The sequence below is a fragment of the Rosa chinensis genome, chromosome 4, assembly GCF_002994745.2.
Source record: "Rosa chinensis cultivar Old Blush chromosome 4, RchiOBHm-V2, whole genome shotgun sequence".
NCBI classification, from domain to species: Eukaryota; Viridiplantae; Streptophyta; class Magnoliopsida; order Rosales; family Rosaceae; genus Rosa; species Rosa chinensis.
This window is the reverse complement of record NC_037091.1, coordinates 44062144-44083894: the sequence shown is the minus strand read 5'-3', so window position 1 is coordinate 44083894 and position 21751 is coordinate 44062144. Positions and strand designations below refer to the sequence as shown.

The window sequence follows — 21751 nt, the reverse complement described above, 5'->3', positions numbered from 1 at the left end:
TGATGAGCGCGAGATTGTTACCCCTGATGTCATGACCAAGTATTTCCTAGGTAAATCAAAACCAGTTCAGTTCAATAGTATGTTTACCAATGCTTAGTACCCATTTTGTGCTATTCAAGTGACTAGTTTTGTTTTATTATTACTTTTATTATTTTGTTACCTTAAGAGATAAGGTGGGCTGATGGTTGCCGACAAAAAAGAGGAGGGGTGAAAGGTTAAGAAAGAAAAAGAAGGGGAGTACTGGAGAAAGAAGAGGCGGAGGGATTAGATAAAAAAAAACAAAAACAAAAAAGAAGAGGGAGAGAGAAAGAGGAAGGAATGAAGACGGAAGAAAAGAAGGGGGAAGAAGGGGGGTTTCTTTTCAAGTTGCTTAGCATATTTTATTGTTTTACTACTGTGAGTGACTTTGTTATACTTCTCTGTTTTCATTTTTTCTTGTTGGTTTTACTTTGGCTTATTTATAATCTGTTAAAGCTTTTGAAGTGTTAACTAATTGGTTAAGTTTGGTGTCTAATGACATGAGTTTTGGAGTTATTTGACATTGCCACAAAGAAAGTCTCTTCCTAATATGCGCTGTGACATTTCCAAGCTTCTTGAGACTGGCCAGGAAGCTACAGCTCGGATTCGGGTAATTTCTCTTTTTTCATTGGGGCTAATTTACTTGCACAGTATCGAGAACAAGTTCTTAGTTTTTGGTTAGTAATTATTTGGTATATGTACTTAAGGTAGAGCATGTTATTAGAGACGAGAATATGATGGCAGCTTAGGAGATCATCAGGTTATTTGCTGAGATTATTTCTATTCGCAGATTGAGGTCTGCTGTTCTTCTACTGAATACTTCTTCTAAATATATTGCAAAGAAATTAGGGCCTTGTGTGCAATGAAGGAAGTTGATCTCCTTCCTGATGATCCTATATCTGCAAAAAGTATAAAGCAATTGGAGCAGGTCCTTCCAGGTTATATTGAAGCCAAAGGCAGCTGAAGGCTAGGAGCCATCGGGAATATGAATGATCTTGATTCATGTATTAACTAGCTAGGAATGCTCTTGCTTGGTACATTATCTAGTTACTTGAATGTATAGATGTTTGAATAATGATACTTGAATTATATGGATTATAGTATCGTTTATATTGTAATATATAGAGCATTATTTCTGTAAATATTCTTCTTGTTGTCTAAGTTTCAGTCATACAACACAATACAAAACAATGTGTTGTATGACTGCAAAAGAGTTCAAAATTAAGGCTTCTCCTACAACAGTTACTCGATGTTAGCCAATTTGATTACAATATTCACACCACAGTTAACCAAATATAGTTTGTACTGTGAACTAACAACCAACATCAGAAAATAATAAAATTCTGTTGTGTGAGATTCATAACACACAACATAAATATAACTATCCCTGTTGTCTGAATGAATCAACAGACAACAGATATCATTTCATTGTGGTTGTGTGTTACTTATCTCAGACAACAAATAAATAATTATAGCTGTTGTGTCTTATACATCTCAGACAACAAAAATAATTTATAACTGTTGTGTGTTATGAATCTCAGACAACAGCTAATTTCTTCTTTTGTTGTCTGAATGGCCATGTCAATGCCGAAGCATCTCCGCGCATGCCATGCCAGGCACATGCCTGCGCAGAATTCGCACAACAGAAATAATTATCTGTTGAGGAAATGGATATTGCACAACGGTGGAATCACCGTTGTGTGATTTTTCAATCACACAACACTCGTTTAGACCACAGTGAGGCTGGTCATCACACAACTCCAAATCTCCGTCGTCTGATTAACTTATTGTAGTAGTGCGGGAAGACAGAATTCAAAGCCTTTAACATAGCCTGCATAAGCTAGAAAAAGCCTCTGAAACCTATTGCTCGATGGATCAACTTCCAAAACAAACGAAGATCCCGGGTTAGTCTCAAATACAGCATCCCTATACCATGTTAACTTGTTAAGCGAATCAGCCTCAGAACCATAAATCATTTCCCTAGCCTTCTGCTTTGCTTTCCAAGCAACCTTGTACGATATATCAAACCCATAAGCTGACTTGAACTTGCTGATAATTTCCCTTGGCTTCAATGATAAGTTATAGCTAATGTCCTCTTCAATAAATGTCTTGACAATTTTCGATCCCAAAAGCTCATGTTTTTGCTTCCGAAGAACACCTTTGCAAGAGTGCACATTGTTCAAATCACCAATTATAAAGCATCCATTTGCAGGGGATACATAACCACGGACATTCCAATCACATCCTTCGGTTCCTCAATTGGAACAAACCGCATGAATTCTATCCCAATCATTTCTAATAAACACAAAGCTGAACTCAACTTCAACAGCATATTTTCTGAGCTTCTCTCGAAACTCGGGGGAACCGCCAAGAAATTTCTGCCCTACACATTGAATGTAACTAGCCCACTCATTCGACAAGTAAGACTTTTGAACTTCAGTCCTAAATGCCTTAGTGAGGTAATCATCTTCATCCACAATACCGGAGCAGCTATCTTCAAATGAAACAGAAGCATTTTTGCTGCAACTTCCATTGTTCTTCAACACCGTAATATCAACACAATCCAACTTGTAAATCTTGGCACCGCTAAACAGCATCTGGAAATCATCATCATTGCGAAGAAAAAAAATAGACCATCCATGAAGAGAATAATGAAGCTCAATACCATCAGTTGCAAAACAACTGAACCGTTCACAAATGTATTCAAACAAATGAGCATAGCTCATATATTGATTAATACAAAACATGAAAATTTGTCCAGTATGAGTGCACTTAACAGCCAAAGAACCATCCATATTCCTGTATAAAAAACAAAAAACAAAACAAAATCAAACCACTATTGGGCCCCAATAGACACATATTACCTCCCAATAGAGGAGTCTGGAACACTAAAATAACTTCACAGAACAGAAAAAAGTTACTATAAACAACTATTTTTGAGATTCATTAAAAACTAAGCGTATCAAAAAAGAAAAAAAAACAGCTCTGTAAACCATCTATTGTCCCCCAATATGGGTCTATTGGGGGCCAATAGACACTTCACAAATACCGAAACGGATCGAACTGTTCTAAAACAGAACCACACAAACTTAGCACAACGAAAAAGATCTAACTTAGCACAACAAATTTATAAGCATGAAAATAGCAAATCGAACCAAATCAAAGATGAAATTCATGCTTTTTGAAAAAGAAACAAAAAATAGAGTTAACGAAACACAGACAAATCTTAGCGCAATCATTCGGAAATAACAAACCGCGTAGGAAAACAAACTCAGATTCAATGCAGGTGAATAGCAAACATGGATCCAAAAAAAAAATCGAAGAAACGGAATTGAAATCGAAGAAACCGTTCAAACCGAGCTGAAGCAGAGTTGAAATATAGAGCCACACTGCTTCTTTCTCTCTCCATGCAAGCTTCTCTCTCTTCGTTCTCTCTCTCTATCGCGCGAACCAGAGCTTCTCTCTCTTTCGCGTCAACCAGAGCTTCTCTCTCTATCGCGGTTCTCTCTCTTCGTTCGCTCGAAATTTTGAAACACACGGGTTTAATGGGTGGGACGCTGGGTAGTTAAGAAAAGGGCAAAAATGTCAATAAAAAGATGTAAAAATGGAACTTTTGTGTAAAAGGAAATAAGTCTTTAGAGTGTTTTGTGTAAGTGAGAATTAAAAAAACTTCATGGGGTAAGTGGACTCCCACCTCTAAAATTAGGGTAAATGGACAAAAACCCTATAAATTAAAATCTAAATCCCAAAAATTAAACTTATATGGTTGTCTGAAGTAGAAAGATAATATCTTTAGGAAACTAGTCTGACAGTTTATTTACTTCCTCAGATCATAGGATGTTGGCGCTTTTGTTATTATACACAGGTTGTTATTATCAATTTTCAAATATTGGAGCTCCGTAATGTTATCTAGGCTTGGAATAAAAGAGACATGTGATATATATTAAGCAATGCGTAGTTTTGCTGAGGGATTCTTACCTCAGACTTTACTGATAAAATCTCCCCAAATTGTTTCAATTGTTCTGGGGGTGAATTTTTGTCAATCTCAGCTCCCAATATTGCAGTATGAACCTTAACCTCTGTACAAGCATGTTAAATTGTAACAATCAACAAAGAGATTTTGAGGTAAGATACAAGTTCCTTTAAACGATCGCAAAATCATGGGATGGATTTGCTCGTAGCTCAATTTGAACGTTTCTTACAACAAGAAATGCAAGGAGAAAGTATATGAATGCTATTTTATTCTCAGCCATCAAATGTCAAACTGTTTTTGGGGGCGCTTACATTCCAATTTCGTACTCTATCTTGAAGAAGCGGAGGTTTCCATGTCCCAAGGATTGTTGAGCTTCAAAGCTCACTTCCTACATGTTTTCTCACTTGACATACTTGGTAAACCAATTTAACATGTCCAAATGAGCCTCTTCAGTACTCTTGACTGCAGATTCATCCTCTGCATTGTACCTCATTGTCCATCCATGAGCCACTCCAGGAAATATTTTCACAAAGCTATCAAACTGATAATATTACAAAGTGAATCTTTTAATTATATCAAAATCAAAATTGAAAAAGCTAACTTTTATGGTTGTTTGAGGTAAGAGGATAAAATCTTTAGAAAACTAGTCTGACAGTTTATTTACTTCCTCGGAATCTTGGATCTCTGGATGTCGGTGGAGATGAGTCCCTTTTGTTATTATACACAGGTTGTTATTACCAATTTTCAAATATTGAATCTCCGTAATATTATCTAGGCTTGGAACAACAGATACATGTGATATGTATATTAAGCAATGAGTAGTTTTGCTGAGGGATTCTTACCTCAGACTTCACTGATAAAATCTCCCCAAATTGTTTCAATTGTTCTGGGGGTGAAGTTTTGTCAATCTCAGCTCCCAATATTGCAGTATGAACCTTAACCTCTGGGCAGGCATGTTAAATTGTAACAATCAACAAAGTGTTGTAAAACAAACATAAAATAATTTGAGAGAGAGAGAGTTTAGACGCAGAGAAATGGAGTGTGTGTCATATTCATCTCACTATGAGGAGTCTTATATAGGGCTACATCTTGTGTACAAAAGGTAAAACATCAATCACTCATACAATTACGAATGTGTCAATCGCTAATTAGAAGCATATCAATCGCCAATCAATAGTAATGGCATGCATCAAGCAATACCTATTGCATGAATAGCCATATCATTTACAACACTCCCCCTTGGATATTCTATGTCAATAGTGTTGGTTCTGCTATGCGCTTCTAAGTTGCCTCGTCAAAAACCTTGCCAAGTAATAAAAACCCTGTGGGAAAAAAAAAAAAACAATCTTGGTCGAAGGAGAAAAAGAGCACAACGCGCTTGAGTGTGGAGTAGCAGTATCACAGCTTTAGAGATAGGTGAAGTCTTCTTATCAACACCATAAGTAGGTAGTATGTCTACGAGAGGGATGCATTAGAGTTGCTACACCAAAACCTTGCCCGGTAAACCCAGTGGGAGAAACCCGTGGTCGAAGGGAAAAGATGAGCAAATGCATGTATATGTCGAATCAAAGCATCTTCAGGATGTAGTATAAGTGGGGTGACCATGCTAAAGATGTGCCTCGTTAAAACCTTGCCAGGTAACAAAACCCAGTGGGACAAAATAACCCTGGACGAAGGACAAAAAGAGTACACGATGGTCAAGTGGGTATGCTTCAAGATACTCCCCCTGATTTCGACTCCCCCTGAAAATTACATGTTAAGTAATTCAGATAGTTTACGTAGACCAATATCTTGAACATGCTTCTGGAATGTGTACTTTGGTAGTGACTTGGTAAAGAGGTCTGCATGATTGTCTTCAAATCAAATATGCTTAACTTCAATCTTCTGATGCTCCTGTTGTTGCTAATTGAAGGAGAATTTCGATACAATATGTTTGGTGTTGTCTCCTTTGATGAAACTCATCTTTATCTACTCTATGTAAGCAGCATTATCCTCGTAGATAATGGTTGGTTCATCAGTGGTGGAATGCAGTCCACATGTGCTTCGAACATGGTTTGTAACGGCTCTTAGCCATGTACATTCACATACTGCTTTGTGAAGAGCTAGTATCTCATCATGATTCGAAGAGGTAGCAACAAGTGTCTATTTTGTAGACCTCTAAGAAATTGCAGTATTCCCAATGGTAAAGACATAACCAATTTGGGAACGTGCCTTGTGCGGGTTTGGTAGATAGTCTATATCAGCATATCCAACAAGGCAAGCATCATTCTGAGGATCAAGGGGGTTTGATCCATTCCTTGATGCGTAGGGATAGAATAAGCCCATATCCGCCTTACTTCTAAGATAGCGAAAAATGTCTTTTATGCCATTCAGGTGGCGGCGTGTTGGCGCAGAGCTATATCTAGCTAACAAGTTCACATCGAATGAGATGTCCTATCTAGGGCATTGAGCCAAGTACAATAATGCGCCTATTGCACTTAGATATGAGACTTCTGGCACCAATATCTCTTCGTTATCATCTGCAAGACGATACGGTTCTTTCTAGACTTCAGACGACCATGGGTGTGCTTGCTTTTATCCTCATTAAAGCATCTTAACATCTTCTGGATGTAATTTGGTTGATGGACCAAAATTTCATCTGCACTGTGCTCGGGCTCCAGGTCGAGACAATAATTTGTTCTCCCAAGGCCTTTCATCTCAAATTCCAACTTCAGGTGCTTTGCGGTTTCCTTGATCTCTTCAGGAGTATCGATCAAATTCATGTCATTGACATAGACCACCACAATTCCAAACTAGGAACTTGTTTCCTTAATAAACACGCATGGGCATAGTTTATTATACACATATCCCATCCCGATTAAATATTCACTTAGACGGTTATACCACTTCCGTCTAGATTGTTTCAATCCATAAAGTGAACGCCTCAAAACTAATGAAGAGCGTGTTCCGTGGTCTAGAACTATTTGCATCGGGTATATTAAGTCCTTCTGGAACTTTTATGTATATCTCTGTATCGTGATCCCCATAGAGATAAGCTGTGACCACATTCATAAGCTGCATATTCAGTTTTTCGGAAACTACCAAACTGAAAAGGTAGTGGAACATTATGACGTCCATTACGGGAGAATACGCCTCCTCGTAATCAATCACAGGGCGTTGAGAAAATTATTGCGCCACTAGACGAGTCTTATGTATCACAATCTCGTTTTTCTCATTACGCTTCCTTACAAATACCCATTTAAATTCTACCGGTTTAACATGGGGAGGTGTAGGAACAACAGGTCCAAACACCTTTCTCTTTATCAAGGAATCTAATTCGACCTGGATTGCTTATTTCCTTTTTGGCCAGTCGTCTCTTCGTTGAATTTGATCAACAAAGCAAGGTTCGAGGTCATCGCATATTATAGTTTCGGTGGCCACCACAAATACTAATATATATCATCGATGATGTTCTCATTCCAATTCCAAATCTCACTAAATTTACCGAGATTTCTCTATTCTCGGGAGTGGGTTCAAATGTTGGAGCGTCCCCCAACATCGTCTCTTCTAGGACAGACCCATAATCCGGATTTATCTCATGAGATGGATCGGTTTGAGATTGCGATATTAAGAGGATTCGTTTGTGCCAAGTTTACCCTCTTCTGGGGATAAGAATTCTTCGAACCTAATGGTCTACCTCACTTCTGGGCAGGGACATATTACTGGTTAGCCGCCATGGTTGTACCTCGTCCATCTGGGGCAACGTGTCCTACAGGGACATCTATCCTTGCAGGCACATTTGCAGCAGGTATATGTGATCTTGTCACTTTAGCTAGATCAGAGAAAGCGTCTGGCATATTTTGGGCTACACTCTGTAGATCTAGAATTCTCCGCACTTCATTATCACATTGTGCGGTTCGGGGATCAAGATGAGACATAGTGGGGACATTCCACGTCAATTCACGTCGTTCATCAGGAACGGTAACATTCTTATCTCCCCCTAACGGCGGGAAGACTGTCTCATCAAAGTGACAATCCGCAAATCTAGCGGTAAAGAGATCGCCTGTCAAGGGCTCTAAAGAGCACATAATGGATGGGATTCATAATCGACATGTATGCCCATCATTTGTTGAGGACCCAATTTTGTACGTTGTGACGACACAATTGGCACGAGGACTGCATTCCCAAATGCGCGTAAGTGCGAAACATCAGGTTCGTACCCAGTCACCAACTGTAACGCGGAGTAAGGTTGGGTAGCAGTGGGCCTCAACGGGACCAACATAGCTGCATGCAAGATTGCATAGCCCCACACAAAAACTAGGAGCTTGGTGCGCATTACCAAGATTCTATTTGCGAGACCATCTTGGGTGTGAACATAGGGAACTATATGTTCAGCATCAATCCCAAGGGATATGCAATAATCATCGAAAGACTTCGATGTAAACTCTCCGGTATTATCAAGTCTTATAGACTTTATGGGATAATCCGAGTGGTGAACCCTCAATTTCATGATCTGGGTGAGAGTTTAGCAAAAGCAGCGTTTTCTTGTGGACAATAGTGTAACATGTGATCACTTTGTCGATACATCAACCAAAACCATCAATATTTAACTGGTCCACATGGTGGTTGGATATGTCCACAAATTTCCCTTGCATTCTGTGCAGAAAAATGGTGGTGTATGTACTAGTCTTTGCATATGATGGTCTAGTATGGCATAGCGTGTCATTATATACAAGACCCTTATTCAGAAGGGGGTGCACCTACGATGAATTGAGGATACGGTGCATCATACTTTGACCTGGGTGTCCCAAAAGGTCATGCCATAGCAAGTAGTTGCTTGAATTAGTTAGCTTCTAGCTAACAGATTTCAATTTCTCCATTGTACGCTTCTGGCCGCACACTCGGAGGTTATGCAAAGATATTCCATTGTACGCTTCTCAATGGTTTCAACGTGGTAACTGTTGGTTCGAATATCCTTAACACTCAATAACGTTCTTCTGGAACGTGGAGATTATTAGGCCTCATTAATGGTAGGTTCAGTACCATTTGACAACATACTGTGGGTTTTGCCATAGCCCTCTATCAGGTTGGATTGCCCTGATACGGTTGTCACAGAGGTATGAATAGACAATAAGTTTGAAAAATATCTCCGATATGGGAGTATGGTGTGCGTAATAGCACTTTTAACCAGACAACAAACTTCCCCACAAGACATGCCTATTCATAAATTTAATTCAATGGATCACATGTATGAATAAGTTTATTGAATTAAATATATTCGAACATAACCACATTTCTATAATCCAAAATAATTGAAAACATAAATCACCAAAATCCGAAGATGTTTCATTCATTAAGATGAAATAGATATGGCACAAGGGGCCAATTATACCCATGTCTTCGAGTTCTAATCCTCGGTATTCGGTATGTTCAATAACTGCCTGAAAATCCATGATCTCTAGTGTGGAATCAATAGAAAATGACCATTTAATAAAGTTGGTATTTCGAGTTCCGCGACCGGCGTAATACTCATCTACTGCTTAGGCTATCGCACAACAGGTGCGGGACCAGCAGTCAATTCCTCCACATTGATAACAAAGATCATGCTGATTCTGGTGGCAGCGGGCCGGACCAGTGTTCCTTTCAACTCGGGCTTGCTGAGTTATGGCATCATGGTTCCTACCACGTGGGCCTTGGCCACGTGGAGCCTGATTATATGGCCTCTTGGGCTTTGGCCAAGTGGCAGACGGTCATATGGGCTAATTTCGTTCTGCCAATCATGTCTTACTTCAAGCAAGAAAATGGTCATTTGATGGTGAAAGTGCTCTTCTAGAGCGACCCAAAGAGTCTGTGTATCCTCTTCATCGGATACTCAACTTGGAGTGTTTTCTCCATATGTTTCCTCTGAAAATTATGGCACTCATATTAAAAGCCTCAATGACGACATTGTTAGCATTGATTGTTGATCTCATCTTCTTTGCAATCAGATGAATTTTCACATCTTGAGTTCACTTTAGATAGTTTCTTCTGGAGACCTCCAAAGCAACAAAGTCAAACATGTTGAGATTTGACATTTCTTACAGGAAATGAACAAATAATATTAGTGCTTTGGGTAATATCCTCCATAAGCAAGTAATGAGAACTTCAGGTTCTATAGCATGTGGATTAGACATGTAAAATCTACTGGTTTTATCATGTGTGGTGAATTTATGAAGGAAACTTCAAGTTTCTTAAATGGCATTATCGAAACTACAAGTTCGATTTATGTATGAACTACTGGTTCATCAGATACCTGCATTTTCTACACATATATTCTAATGCGAAAATTTAGCAAGTAACAAAATGATACTGAATAGAGCAAATTGTAATAATATCTCACAAATTGGCTAAATGAAAATCACAAATCGATTGAGATAATAATTGCATGCTAGTAATATAACAGATTAATTATCACACAATTATGTGAATAAATGCTTCTGGCAATTAATTACACATATTAGATATGGTGAATGTATTTACAATATGAAATTATTTTTCCTTTTATTTTGATTCTGCTGGACCAAAGAAGGAGTGGGCTTGATAGTGAAGCCTATCGAGCTTAGTCTGCGGGCTCGTGACCTAGGCTTTCATGTGCTGGTCAAAGAGTATGTGAGGCCTGCTGGGCTGCTAGGTCCTGCAGAGGGAGAGTGGGCCTGCTGGGCTCAGGCTAGTCTACCAAGGAATGAAAAGTTATTACTCAACCCTTTCGGTAATTCCAATTGAATACGACCAGGTAAGGAAAGATGAGGTTTAGGTGGAGCGAGGCTCGCTTAAGTACACGGCCTCATCTGAACCTTTCCTAGACATCGCATCCAACTGGATGAGCCTAGTCTGAGAAGATTCATAACTTTTGTCATGGTAACATGTAGTTTGCAACTTGGGCCTGAGCTTCTGGCTCGAATTTGTTGCTATGACTTTGGGCTTGATTTGAGCTTCTGACTCAACCTCTATTAATATTCACAATTATAACATAACCAAATTCAACAAATGTTATTTAAATAGTAACATAAATAAATTAATGCAGCGGTTATATACCTAAGGAAATGGGTTCAAATCCCATTAATGCTTCTGGCATTTCGTATAGGTAATAAATTTGGGCAAAATGCTTCTGGCACAATGTTTATGTAATAATCATGTAATAATTTAGCCCATAATGCTTCTAGCATAAAGAATTATAATGGCATAATTCAAATTAGTGTAACCAAAATTTATGCCCATAATTCTTCTATCATAATTCACGTAATAATTCAGAATTGTCTCAATGTGATAATGAAGTGATTGTGGTAATGAGCATAAATTACTATGGTAATTGCTTTGGATAACATCAATCAAATCACAGGTTGAATCAATTGATCAATCACCAATTATATGGAGTTGAATCTGCTTATGGCAGTATTAATATTAAATGGTGGTGATAATTACCAATTGGCCATAATGGCACAGTGGACAAACATGCTGGGTTGGTATTGTGGCTGGGTTCGAATCCCAGAAATAGCAAAATTTATTTTTGCATAATTGATTGATACTCTCTAGTTGTGAATTGGTGCTACGACCAAGTGCTAGAAATAGCTACAGCCAAGTATTGTAATTTTTTTTTCTTTTCCAATCAAACAATCCAAAACATGAACATGTATATTTATTCTAAATAAAATAATCAGAATTTAGTGTTCATGCATCATGGAGGATTTTTCATGTTCAATCAATAGGCTCAATAAGCAAGAAGCATGAATATAAAATTAGGTTTTGGAAAACATTACTTGATGAAGAACGGATGAATCTTCAGCTTATGTGTGCAGAACTGAGAAGGTTGTCTTCTCAGCCAATCCAAGAGCTATTCGCCTTTTGGTAGGAACCCGAATCTCAAAGCTATTCGATCCAAATCTTAGAGCTAGTCGTGAACATGGAGCAGATTCTCTTCTGAACAGCTCCCACTTTAAATGGTGTACAGGTCTCAAAACGACTCCAATAGGGCTGAAATTTGGAGGGCAAATAGAAGAGGCAGAGACGAACAACTTTGATGAAGGAAAGTTTTTGATCTGAGGTCCTGATCAAAAGGTTTCAGGGCGTGCAAACAGGCTGCAGCAGGGGGGGGGGGTTTTCTTGGCTAGAGCTTTGGTTAGAGCTTCGTGCTGATAACGTGTTGTAAAACAAACATAAAATAATTAGAGAGAGAGAGAGTTTAGACGCAGAGAAATGGAGTGTGTGTCATATTCATCTCACTATGAGGAGTCTTATATAGGGCTACATCTTGTGTACAAAAGGTAAAACATCAATCACTCATACAATTACGAATGTGTCAATCGCTAATTAGAAGCATATCAATCGCCAATCAATAGTAATGGCATGCATCAAGCAATACCTATTGCATGAATAGCCATATCATTTACAACACAAAGAGATTTCACGAGATTAAAAGAGAATGAAACAAACCATGTATATCTTCATCTGCTAACCGGCCAGGACGCAATATCACAGGGCCTTAATGTCATCAGATTTTGCAAGTTTGGCCACTACATTCCCTGAAAAAAAAAATGTGAGCAAGCCCCACTTCATGTTAGTAATGAAGGGTTTACCTCCCCAGCAAAATCCTGCAGCTCCTATTGCAGAAACACCTTGACTCTTTAGAGCAGCAAGCACTGATTTGGCATCCTCATATCCTTTTTCCTATAGCAGTTCCAAAGACAAAACTAGTTTAGAGTTTTAGACACACGCACCACGCAATTGTTCAGGACATTTTCTCTAGCATGTGATATCTGTCAAGAGACTGTGAGTCGGAAGTTCTAGTAAATAGGTGGAATCGTGATTGATTGTACTATCCAAATTGAGAAGCACTGAGGGCCTGACATTTCTTCTGTCTTTCTCTGATCACAAAGAACACTACTGACAACAAGCTACCAACAATAAATTATAAATATATAAGACTGGTTAACCACGAGAGTGATTAACATGTGATCACATGTTACACTATTGTGACCTAGGAGGGGGACTGGTACCAAACTACCAACAATAAATTATAAATATATAAGACTGGTTAACCACGAGATCGACGACTTGGGAAAGAAGGTGGGAGCAAAAGTACTTGGTGCATTTGTCGCAACATATTTGCATCATCTCTAGCGTCATATGTCATATTGATATTGATCATAATATTATTACTGTAGATTGCTCCAGATTTGATGGAATTTAATTAAAGGTTGATGCTTGGTAGTGTTACTATGACCATACGAGAATATTGTTGTAATGTGCTTGTCCAGTATCTAGAATTCTACCATTTACCAAACACCATGCATATAAAATAACAATATGCTCGCTCCATTAGTCCATTCTCATGGAAGAAGTGCATACTATCACCATTCAGAGATATATATACTGAAGTTTCTCAACTTAAATGACAGAAAAGATACTGAAATTCAAACAATGCATTAATCCAAGGAACAGAATTTTGAAAACTTACAAATATTGCTATAGAAGTTAAGGGCTTATTTAACCAAAAGATCCACACAGTACTGTTTCTCAAGTGACAATTTCCCAGAAGTTTCAGAAGACTTCATAGCTTCTTCGTCCAATCAAATATTCTTAAAAACATTTCATCATGCAAATTGTTTCAATACTCATGCGGAGATGTACATTTGATTAATCTCAGCTCCAAGTATATAAAGAAACGGCAATCCATTAGTATTATTCTTTCAAAATTATACAAAGACAAACCGGTCAATAACACAATAATCATGCTAGCTAGATTGATCAGGAAAGATGATACTCTCCTCAACCCACACCTGATTTTGGTAATCCTTCAAATTCCATAACCCCATAATCCCAATATAATTCATCCACTTCTCATCACTAAATTCTTCAAGTATTGCACTTTCTTGGGGGGAGACCAGAGAAATTCTTGCATAGAGGCCGCCGCACCACGTGGCGGTGTGACCCTCTAATAAAAAACCAGAAAATTTTCCCCCTTTTCAAAATTGTCCCTGCTTTTTAAAGTAAAATATCTAAAACATCTCCCTGCTGGATAGTGATTGGACAGCTGCACCACGCGTCCGTGCGGCTGCCCGCTGCCCCACGCAAGAACTTCTCGGGGAGACCATTCAGTACATTTATAATCCTGAGAAAATGGGATCAGGGTGATTTTAAGTTTTTAACTAACAATTTATATCGATCCTGATAAAGTTATTTTGAGTTTTCTTATAACGTTTAGTTTCATGTCCTAAAGATGCAGGTGGTCTCTGGGGGTACAGAGGAGGAGTTTGCCTGTGTGGATTTGTTCTGAGCTCTCATCATCATAACATAGTCCCATGGATGTAGGCGGCGAACGCACATAGGGACGAGTGGGGGCTACTGCCCCCGTCAGCTTTTGACATTTGGCAACTGAGATCCTTTTTTTTATATTTTATGTCAGCTATGTTTATATATATATATATATATATATATAGGCTTGCTCACCTAAGGGACTGTTTTAAGGGACTGTGAGGGATAAATGCATGGACGTATGGTGCTGTTCTGTTTCACCAAAGCACTATCATCATATATAATTAAATATATGTAAAGGCTGAAGGCGTGCAGCTTGCCTTTCCCAGAGACCCATACGACCCCATTTCCCATTCTTTTTGTTCCACTGAGAATCTCCATTCCCCAAACAACAAACTCAATACTTCCAGACTTTCTTCGATTGAGTCCGACTTCGACTCTTTGAGTCTTCATGCAATCTCTGCCCTTCTGCAACTCAGTCTTGGATTGATGATCTTGAAGGTTAGTTCTTCATCTTCTAGTCTACTTTCCAAATCGATGACTTTGTTGATTAAATTAAATTACTCTTTTCTATTAAAATTGCAGCTGTGAAAGATTAAAGATAGAGAGATTCTTTAAACGAGCATTAGACGAGTTATCATGACCCCTCATAGAGAGTGAAAGATCAAAACAGATTCATGTAGAAATTGATTTGGCTAATCTTCCTCCTGCAAGCTCTCTTTTTTGTTAAACCTTTTGTACTATTGAACATTATTTTTCCAAGTTGAAGGGCTGAGCATCATAATCTATTAAATTCTGTTTCTTTGATTGCACTCCTCTGCTTCCCATTTGGTGCAAATATTTTAATAAATGAGTCTATTCCACCTTGCCCCCAGAGATATATATTCCTGCGTCCGCCACTGATGTAGCAGCTACTATTCCATCAGCTCCACCCTTTTTCAGAAATATAAGCTCTAAGCTAGCACACTGTTCTAATCTTAGATGACAGAAAAAGATACTCAAGTTCAAACATTGCATTAATCCAAGGAACAAAGTTACAAACCATTATTGTTACAGACCATTATTGCTACATAAACAGTCTAGTCCTTATTTAAACCATAAGATCCACACTGTCCTCATCTTAAAGTGACAATATAACTAATATTGCTACAATGATGATACCATTCACTTGACATGGCAGACAAACCACTCCAACAAATCATTATGAGATTCCTCAGCGGGCTTCACAGCTTCTTCGTTTGAAACATCATACCTCACAGTCCATCCATGCGACACTTTTGGGAATATCTTCACATGACTTTTGATCTGTAATTCCATAAAACCAAGAGTCATTTCAAACTCTAGAATTGCAATAACTACCGGATACCACAGTAGTGCCTCTTTCCTGTCAGGTCCTGGTGTTATAACTTTGATGAAAGGATATTTTACCTCAGACTTTGCAGCCAAAGCCTCTTCAAATTGTTTTACGAGTTCAGGCGGAGACAGGTGATCAATCTCAGCTCCAAGTATAGATATTGGAACCTTAACAGCTGAAAGTAGTTCCAGAAATAAATCAAGAAACAGAGATTAGTTATCTCTATTCTTTTCTTTTGCAAGAATTGGAACAGCACAACTCTTCTCTTCTTCTATGATGAAGATACACTGATTAGGTAGATATTTCTTGATTATTGAATAGATAACTCTTACCCTTGATATCATCCACAGTGACCCAAGCAGGATGAGCCAGAACAGCAGCTTGGATAAAGTCACCCTTTGCAAGTTCAACTACAACCTTGGCTGAGAACAGGACAAAACAATTCAATGAAATAAAAAGAATATTTGCCATATTGGTTGAACTACTGTATTAAGATTGTGAAGTAAAACACTGTCTTAATGCGAGCCCCCTAAAAAATCCTGTCTAATATATGAGAACATTTTGTTTAATCCAAAACTAAGTATATCCCATCTTAAATGAAAAGAAAGAAAAATGTAAACTCACCTCCCCAACATAAGCCTGCAGCACCGATTGCAGAGACGCCTTTACTTTTTAGAGCTTCAATAACTAATTTAACATCTTCAAATCCCTTCTCCTATAAATACAGAACACCAGTTTGAAAGCTAATCAATTATAACCATAGTTGACAACTCCAATGGTGTCTCAATTTTTAAAACACCACAATTATCAAGTCCTCAAATTTGAACCATTGTCACAATTGGCCGAAACAACCCAGCAGTTAAGAACTATATAACGTTTACAAACAAAAACATTAATAGGATTACCAAGCTAATCCACAAACATCAACTTCAAACAGCCCAACATGAGAGTCCCAGTAAGTATCTGAAACTTGTATGTAAATTCACTAATCCCACATGAATACTTGTGATATCACTGAAATTTTAAATAAACAAACTTATGCATCGTATCAAAATACAAGAACTTTACCGGTCCATGACCTTTCAGCCAAGTAGGTAGAGAGTCAAAGGATCCATCAGCTGCAAGTACATAAGGGTCTCCATAAAAGAAGTCAGGGACCACAACAAAGAAGCCAGCAGCTGCAACTTTGTCTGCGAGCTTCCTACAGAAAAGAAGGCCAGGCTCCATCAGTTATAACAAAAAAGACGTAGCAAGATTGCAAACTGTATGGTGATTCGGTGATTAATACAACTGTTCTTGAAGAAAAATTTGATGTTGGAATGGGAGCTAGCCTTTAGTATAGAGTGGGCACACTCAACATAGTGGTGATTTTCTAAGGATCGGGAGAAGCCATAACAAAAAGTAACTTGAAAATAGTATAGCAAGTAGACAATCTCAGACTAATGGCTGTAACTAAGTTTCAACATATAGAACTATTATATCCTATTCATTTTTCCTGAAAGAACACTGTTTGAGTAATTTTTTCAAAGTGTCTACCAAGTCATCAACTTTAACCAGCAAATGTTCGATGACCCAGACTTGATATTAGAAGATGCACGACAAAAAAATGTTCAAGTTCAAGAAAAAGCGGACCAGATAACTTATCTATCAACTATATCACAGAATGTACATTAGCTATAGGGATAAAGTTATGAGAATAAGTCATACCTCAAGTTTGGAGCATCATACCCTGCAAGGCAAATCAACATGCAATATTAAAAAATGGTAAATATCAGCAAAGCAATTACACAGTAGACAAAGAAAGTTTGAACTACATCCTTCAAATTCCCAAATGTAACCAATCAAGGAAAACGAAAACTTCAACAAAAGAAGAAGAGAAAACTGGGGAAACAGAGATATACAGTAGACTAAGGAAACAAGCAAACCGCATATAAAGGAAGCAAACATACAGCTTAATGTCACAGAGCAGTTGCAAAGACCCATTTCATGGCCAAAATTCAACACTACCAAAGTACCAAGGCTAGATTCATTGATTTAAAAAAAAAACAAAAACAAAAACAAAAAAAAACAAAATGTAAATGTTCTATATATTGATTCTTTCATCAGTCAAACAGACATATACAGAGCAACCCACCAAACCAAAGAGACAACAGCACACAGAGACCATCAATTTCACTATCAGCAACATAACCCAAATAAGATAGTGAACAAAAACAGAGTACTAAACCAAATGGAAAAAGATTAGATTTTGTCACTTTGAAGTGGTGGGTGCCGTGCGTACCAAAAATGTCGGAGAGAAGAACAATGGCAAGCTTGGAGTCAGGAGAGCCAGTGAGATACGAGTCGAGACCACCAAGCTTCTCAACATGGCCGGATCCACTGGTTGGGTTCAGGGTCGGTGGGTTCGAGCAGCACTGAGGGCCTGACATTTCTTCTGTCTTTCTCTGATCACAAACAACACTGAGTCAACGACGTAGGAGGGGCACTGGTACCGACGATAAATATATAAAGGTACTTATATGTTTGCGATTGGCTGACCACAAACTCCAAAGGCGGCAATTTTTTTTTTTGAGAAAGTCCAAACTCGGCAATTTTAAAAAGAAGGGAGGAGAAAAAGTATCTTGGCAATATATAATTTGCATCATCACTAACGTCACATTGAGTTTGATCATAATATTTATCAAGGTTTGAAAAATCGCTAGGCGCTAGTAGAGCGGTGGGCTGGAGAAAAGCGCGCAGACGGGTGCCTAGGAGGCGCCTAGGTGGTTTTATATTTTTTAATTTTTATTTATTTTTATATCATATAAAAATATATATAAGAGTATGTATATAAAACTTTAAAATGAATAATATTATAACTTATAAAAATAATAATAAGATATTTTATAAAACTATATTTTATTTCAAGATTATGGTGCCCACAAATATTAAAAGGGAAAACGTAGGGAAGTGGGGACTTCAAAAACAGAACCATGAAAGACAAATAATAAAAAAAAAGTCATCTTTGTTTCTCGTGCTCTCCTCCCCTCTCCCTCTTTGTCTTCATTCTTCTTTGATTGGTTGAATATTTATATAATTAATATAGGAAGCCATATAGGAAACATGGAAGAGTGGAAAACACGCCTCCTAACATATTCAATTATGCTTCTTAATTATACATCCACTTGCCCATCTATCTTCTCTCTCTCTCGACAAAATACAGGCCCGCCACCCACTCTCTCTCTCTTGAAATTTTCTTCCTCTCTTGCGTAAAACCCATAGCCACCACTCCACCACCCTCCACCGTCTCTCATATTTTTCTTCATCAATTTTTCTTCTTTTTCATTATTCAATCACCTCATGAATAACTCTACAAAACCAAGGTTTTAGTTCCCACTTCTCAGATTTCAAGATCTTGATTTGGGGGGAAGCTGCGGTGGCTCAATGGGAGTTGCAGTGGCTCGGGAGGAGCTCCAGTGGAGACATGGAGCAGAGGCGCAGTGGGGAGAGCGAATACGATCTATTTGCAGTTTTGGGGATTGAATGGTTTGGGGATCAAATATGGTTGTTTTGGAGTTTATGTCTCACAAAACAAAACAAAACAAAAAAAACCACCTAATTGGCAAGACCGCCCAGACGGACGCCCAGGCAGCCCAGACAGACTCCTAATTCCTCCCTGCCTAAGTCCACCGATCAGCCCTTACTCGCCTCGGTCTGCTGCTGCCCAACGCCTAGGCGGCCTGGGCAGCCGTTTTTAGAACACTGATATTTATTAGGGCTGGTGAGACAAACGAGTCAACGACCTAGGAGGGGCACTGATACCAATAATAAATATATAAGGGGGTGTTTGTTTTACAGGACTATCACTCTCGACCTTAATTTCTACAAGAGTCCTGGACTCCTTTAACTTGGGTTATGCTATAGTAAGCCATGAATCATGTTTGGCACTGTCTAGGACTAAGGAGCAGCAAGAAAGAACACAAAAGCAACTAATGAATCATATGCACAATCATCCATGAATCATATGCACAATTCTCACAATTCACAACAAAATTGGGTCTGTGTCAACAATAGAAGCAAGCCATGAATCATATGCACAATCCTCAGAATTCACAAAACAATTCTGAATCTCATAAATGAAGCAAAAACAAGAAAATCAAACACAAATTGCAAAAACCCTCTCCCATACCTGGAATTGAATTGGTTCTATCTCAAACTCTTCAATTCTTGCAGCCAACAACCAAATATCAATTGGGTCTTTCCCAGACCTCCCAAAACTCAACGATTCATGGCAGGACTAAGGACCAGACCAGCACAGTGTCCCCGAATGATGGCCTCCAAGTAGCTGCCGTGAATTTTTCTCTCTCACTGCTCCTTCCTAACTTCTGTTGATCTTAGTAGAAACAACTTGATTGTGAAAATTCCGAAGGGAATTGCAAAGTTGAACGTTCTAGGCATTCTCAATTTCTCTTGAAACCATCTAACCATTCCAATTCCTACTCAAATTCGCAAGACGGCCAGTCTCACAACTCTTGATCTACCCGATAACAATCTCAGCGACAAACTCCCAACCGAAGGTCAATTTCTAGTGTTCAGCAACTCGTCCTTTGCTGGAAACCCACAAAGCATTGATACCTCCATGAAATCGCAGAGAGAGAGAGAGAGAGAGCACCATCGAAGAACCAAAAACCCAGACGATGATAAGAAATAAGGAATTGATGACAAGAAATTGAAAACCCAAAAGATCGAAACGCTCAGACGGAGATGAATTGCAAGTAAAGAGGTGAGAATGACGAGCCGAGGTTGAAGCGAAGAAGGAGGCTTCCACAGTCCGATGAGTTTTGGTGTCACTCTGGAAGAAGGGGTTGACTCTGTTTTTGGGACTTTAGAGTCTCATTTAAATGAGTCCTGGGTCACGCCAAACAAGGGATAATTCTTGTTATATTAGATAATTAAGCCCATCCAATCCCATGTAACAAACATCACCTAAAGGTGCTTATTTGTTTGGGATTGGCTGACCACAAACTCCAAAGTCGGCAATTTTTTTTTTTGAGAAAGTCCAAAGTCGGCAATTTGAAAAAGAAGGTAGGAGAAGAAGTACCTTGGCAATATGTAATTTGCATCATCACTAACGTCACATTGAGTTTGATCATAATATTTATTAGGGCTGACATTTTCAGCCGAGACAAACCAACCAACCGACCGAATCTGAACCGAACCAAAGAAGTTGGTAACCGATACTGTCGGTAACAGAACTCTTGGTACGGTACAACCGTACAGATTCCACATACACGGTACGGTAATGGTTTCAATTTTCATATATACATAGTATACCGTACCATACCGAACTCATGTATAAGTAATTAATTACTCATATTTTTTTAGTTTTTTATTTTTCTCTCTTGTTCTTTCTGCACTGTCTCTTCTTCTTTCTTTCTCTTTTTAGTTTTTTATTATTCTTTCTTCTTCTTTCCTCATTCTTCTTTCTTCTTTCTGGACTCTCTCTTCTTCTTCTCTCTTCTCTGAGCCTCTCCAACTCTTCAAAGAAACGTCGTCTCTCCTCTCTCTCTCTCTCTCTCTCTCTCTCTCTCTCTCTCTCTCTCTCTCTCTCTCTCTCTCTCTCTCTCTCTCTCTCTCTCTCTCTCTCTCTCTCTCTCTCTCTCTCTCTCTCTCTCTCTCCCGCTCGTTGATTCTGCAAGCTCAAAGCTTGGTGATTCTTCAACTCTTCACTCTTGTTAAAAACTTGGTTGGAGGCCCAACCAACCGATACCAACTGAGCCTCTCGGTATACCGATATGTTGGTATACTGACTTCTGTGGCTGGTAATGGGAGAATATTTTGTGTACCAAACTAGTTCAGTATGGTAGCTGGTTTTAGGCCTGCAGCTCCGGTATTGAACCGAACCCAGCCCTAATATTTATATTAAGGGGAGTGAAATTTGCACTCCCCTTTTTGTAAACCACACACCCTCTGCTGTTTATTCCAAAAATACCCCTTATTAGTCTTTCATCTCTCTATTTTTATCTTTTCTTTTCTTTGGTACCCTGTTTCTGGTTTTGTTGAGTGGAATGTGAAGGCTCCATTAGAGGGCATATATGAAGAATATGAAGGTGAAGAAGGTGAAGTGGATCCGAATGAGAATGATTTAAATACGGAGG

At 38.6% G+C, this 21751-nt stretch overlaps 2 protein-coding genes and 2 long non-coding RNA genes across 4 annotated transcripts in view; 1 reads left to right on the top strand and 3 right to left on the bottom strand.

The window, feature by feature from the left end:
- Nucleotides 1-21751, bottom strand: part of LOC112199369 (carboxymethylenebutenolidase homolog) — a 58919-nt gene that overhangs the window by 15775 nt on the left and 21393 nt on the right. The window contains exons 5-6 of the mRNA XM_040518759.1: nt 4834-4934; nt 4357-4532 (exon numbers count right to left, since the gene is read on the bottom strand). Coding sequence (XP_040374693.1) covers nt 4392-4532; nt 4834-4934 — 242 coding nt within the window. The 3' untranslated portion in view covers nt 4357-4391. The remainder of the gene's footprint in view (nt 1-4356; nt 4533-4833; nt 4935-21751) is intronic.
- On the bottom strand, nt 10906-12874 carry LOC112199370. The gene is made up of 3 exons (XR_005809794.1): nt 12440-12874; nt 11767-12138; nt 10906-10956 (listed from the first exon to the last, which is right to left on the bottom strand). It is a non-coding gene; the product is annotated as an uncharacterized LOC112199370 (long non-coding RNA).
- On the top strand, nt 14587-15073 carry LOC112196659. Its single transcript, XR_002935307.2, has 2 exons — nt 14587-14761; nt 14846-15073. It is a non-coding gene; the product is annotated as an uncharacterized LOC112196659 (long non-coding RNA).
- Nucleotides 15256-18112, bottom strand: LOC112196646 (endo-1,3;1,4-beta-D-glucanase). Its single transcript, XM_024337050.2, has 7 exons — nt 17896-18112; nt 17322-17343; nt 16683-16815; nt 16239-16329; nt 15947-16036; nt 15689-15789; nt 15256-15565 (listed from the first exon to the last, which is right to left on the bottom strand). The coding sequence occupies exons 1-7, from the start codon at nt 18041-18043 to the stop codon at nt 15425-15427; spliced, it is 726 nt and encodes a 241-aa protein (XP_024192818.1). The 5' UTR covers nt 18044-18112; the 3' UTR covers nt 15256-15424.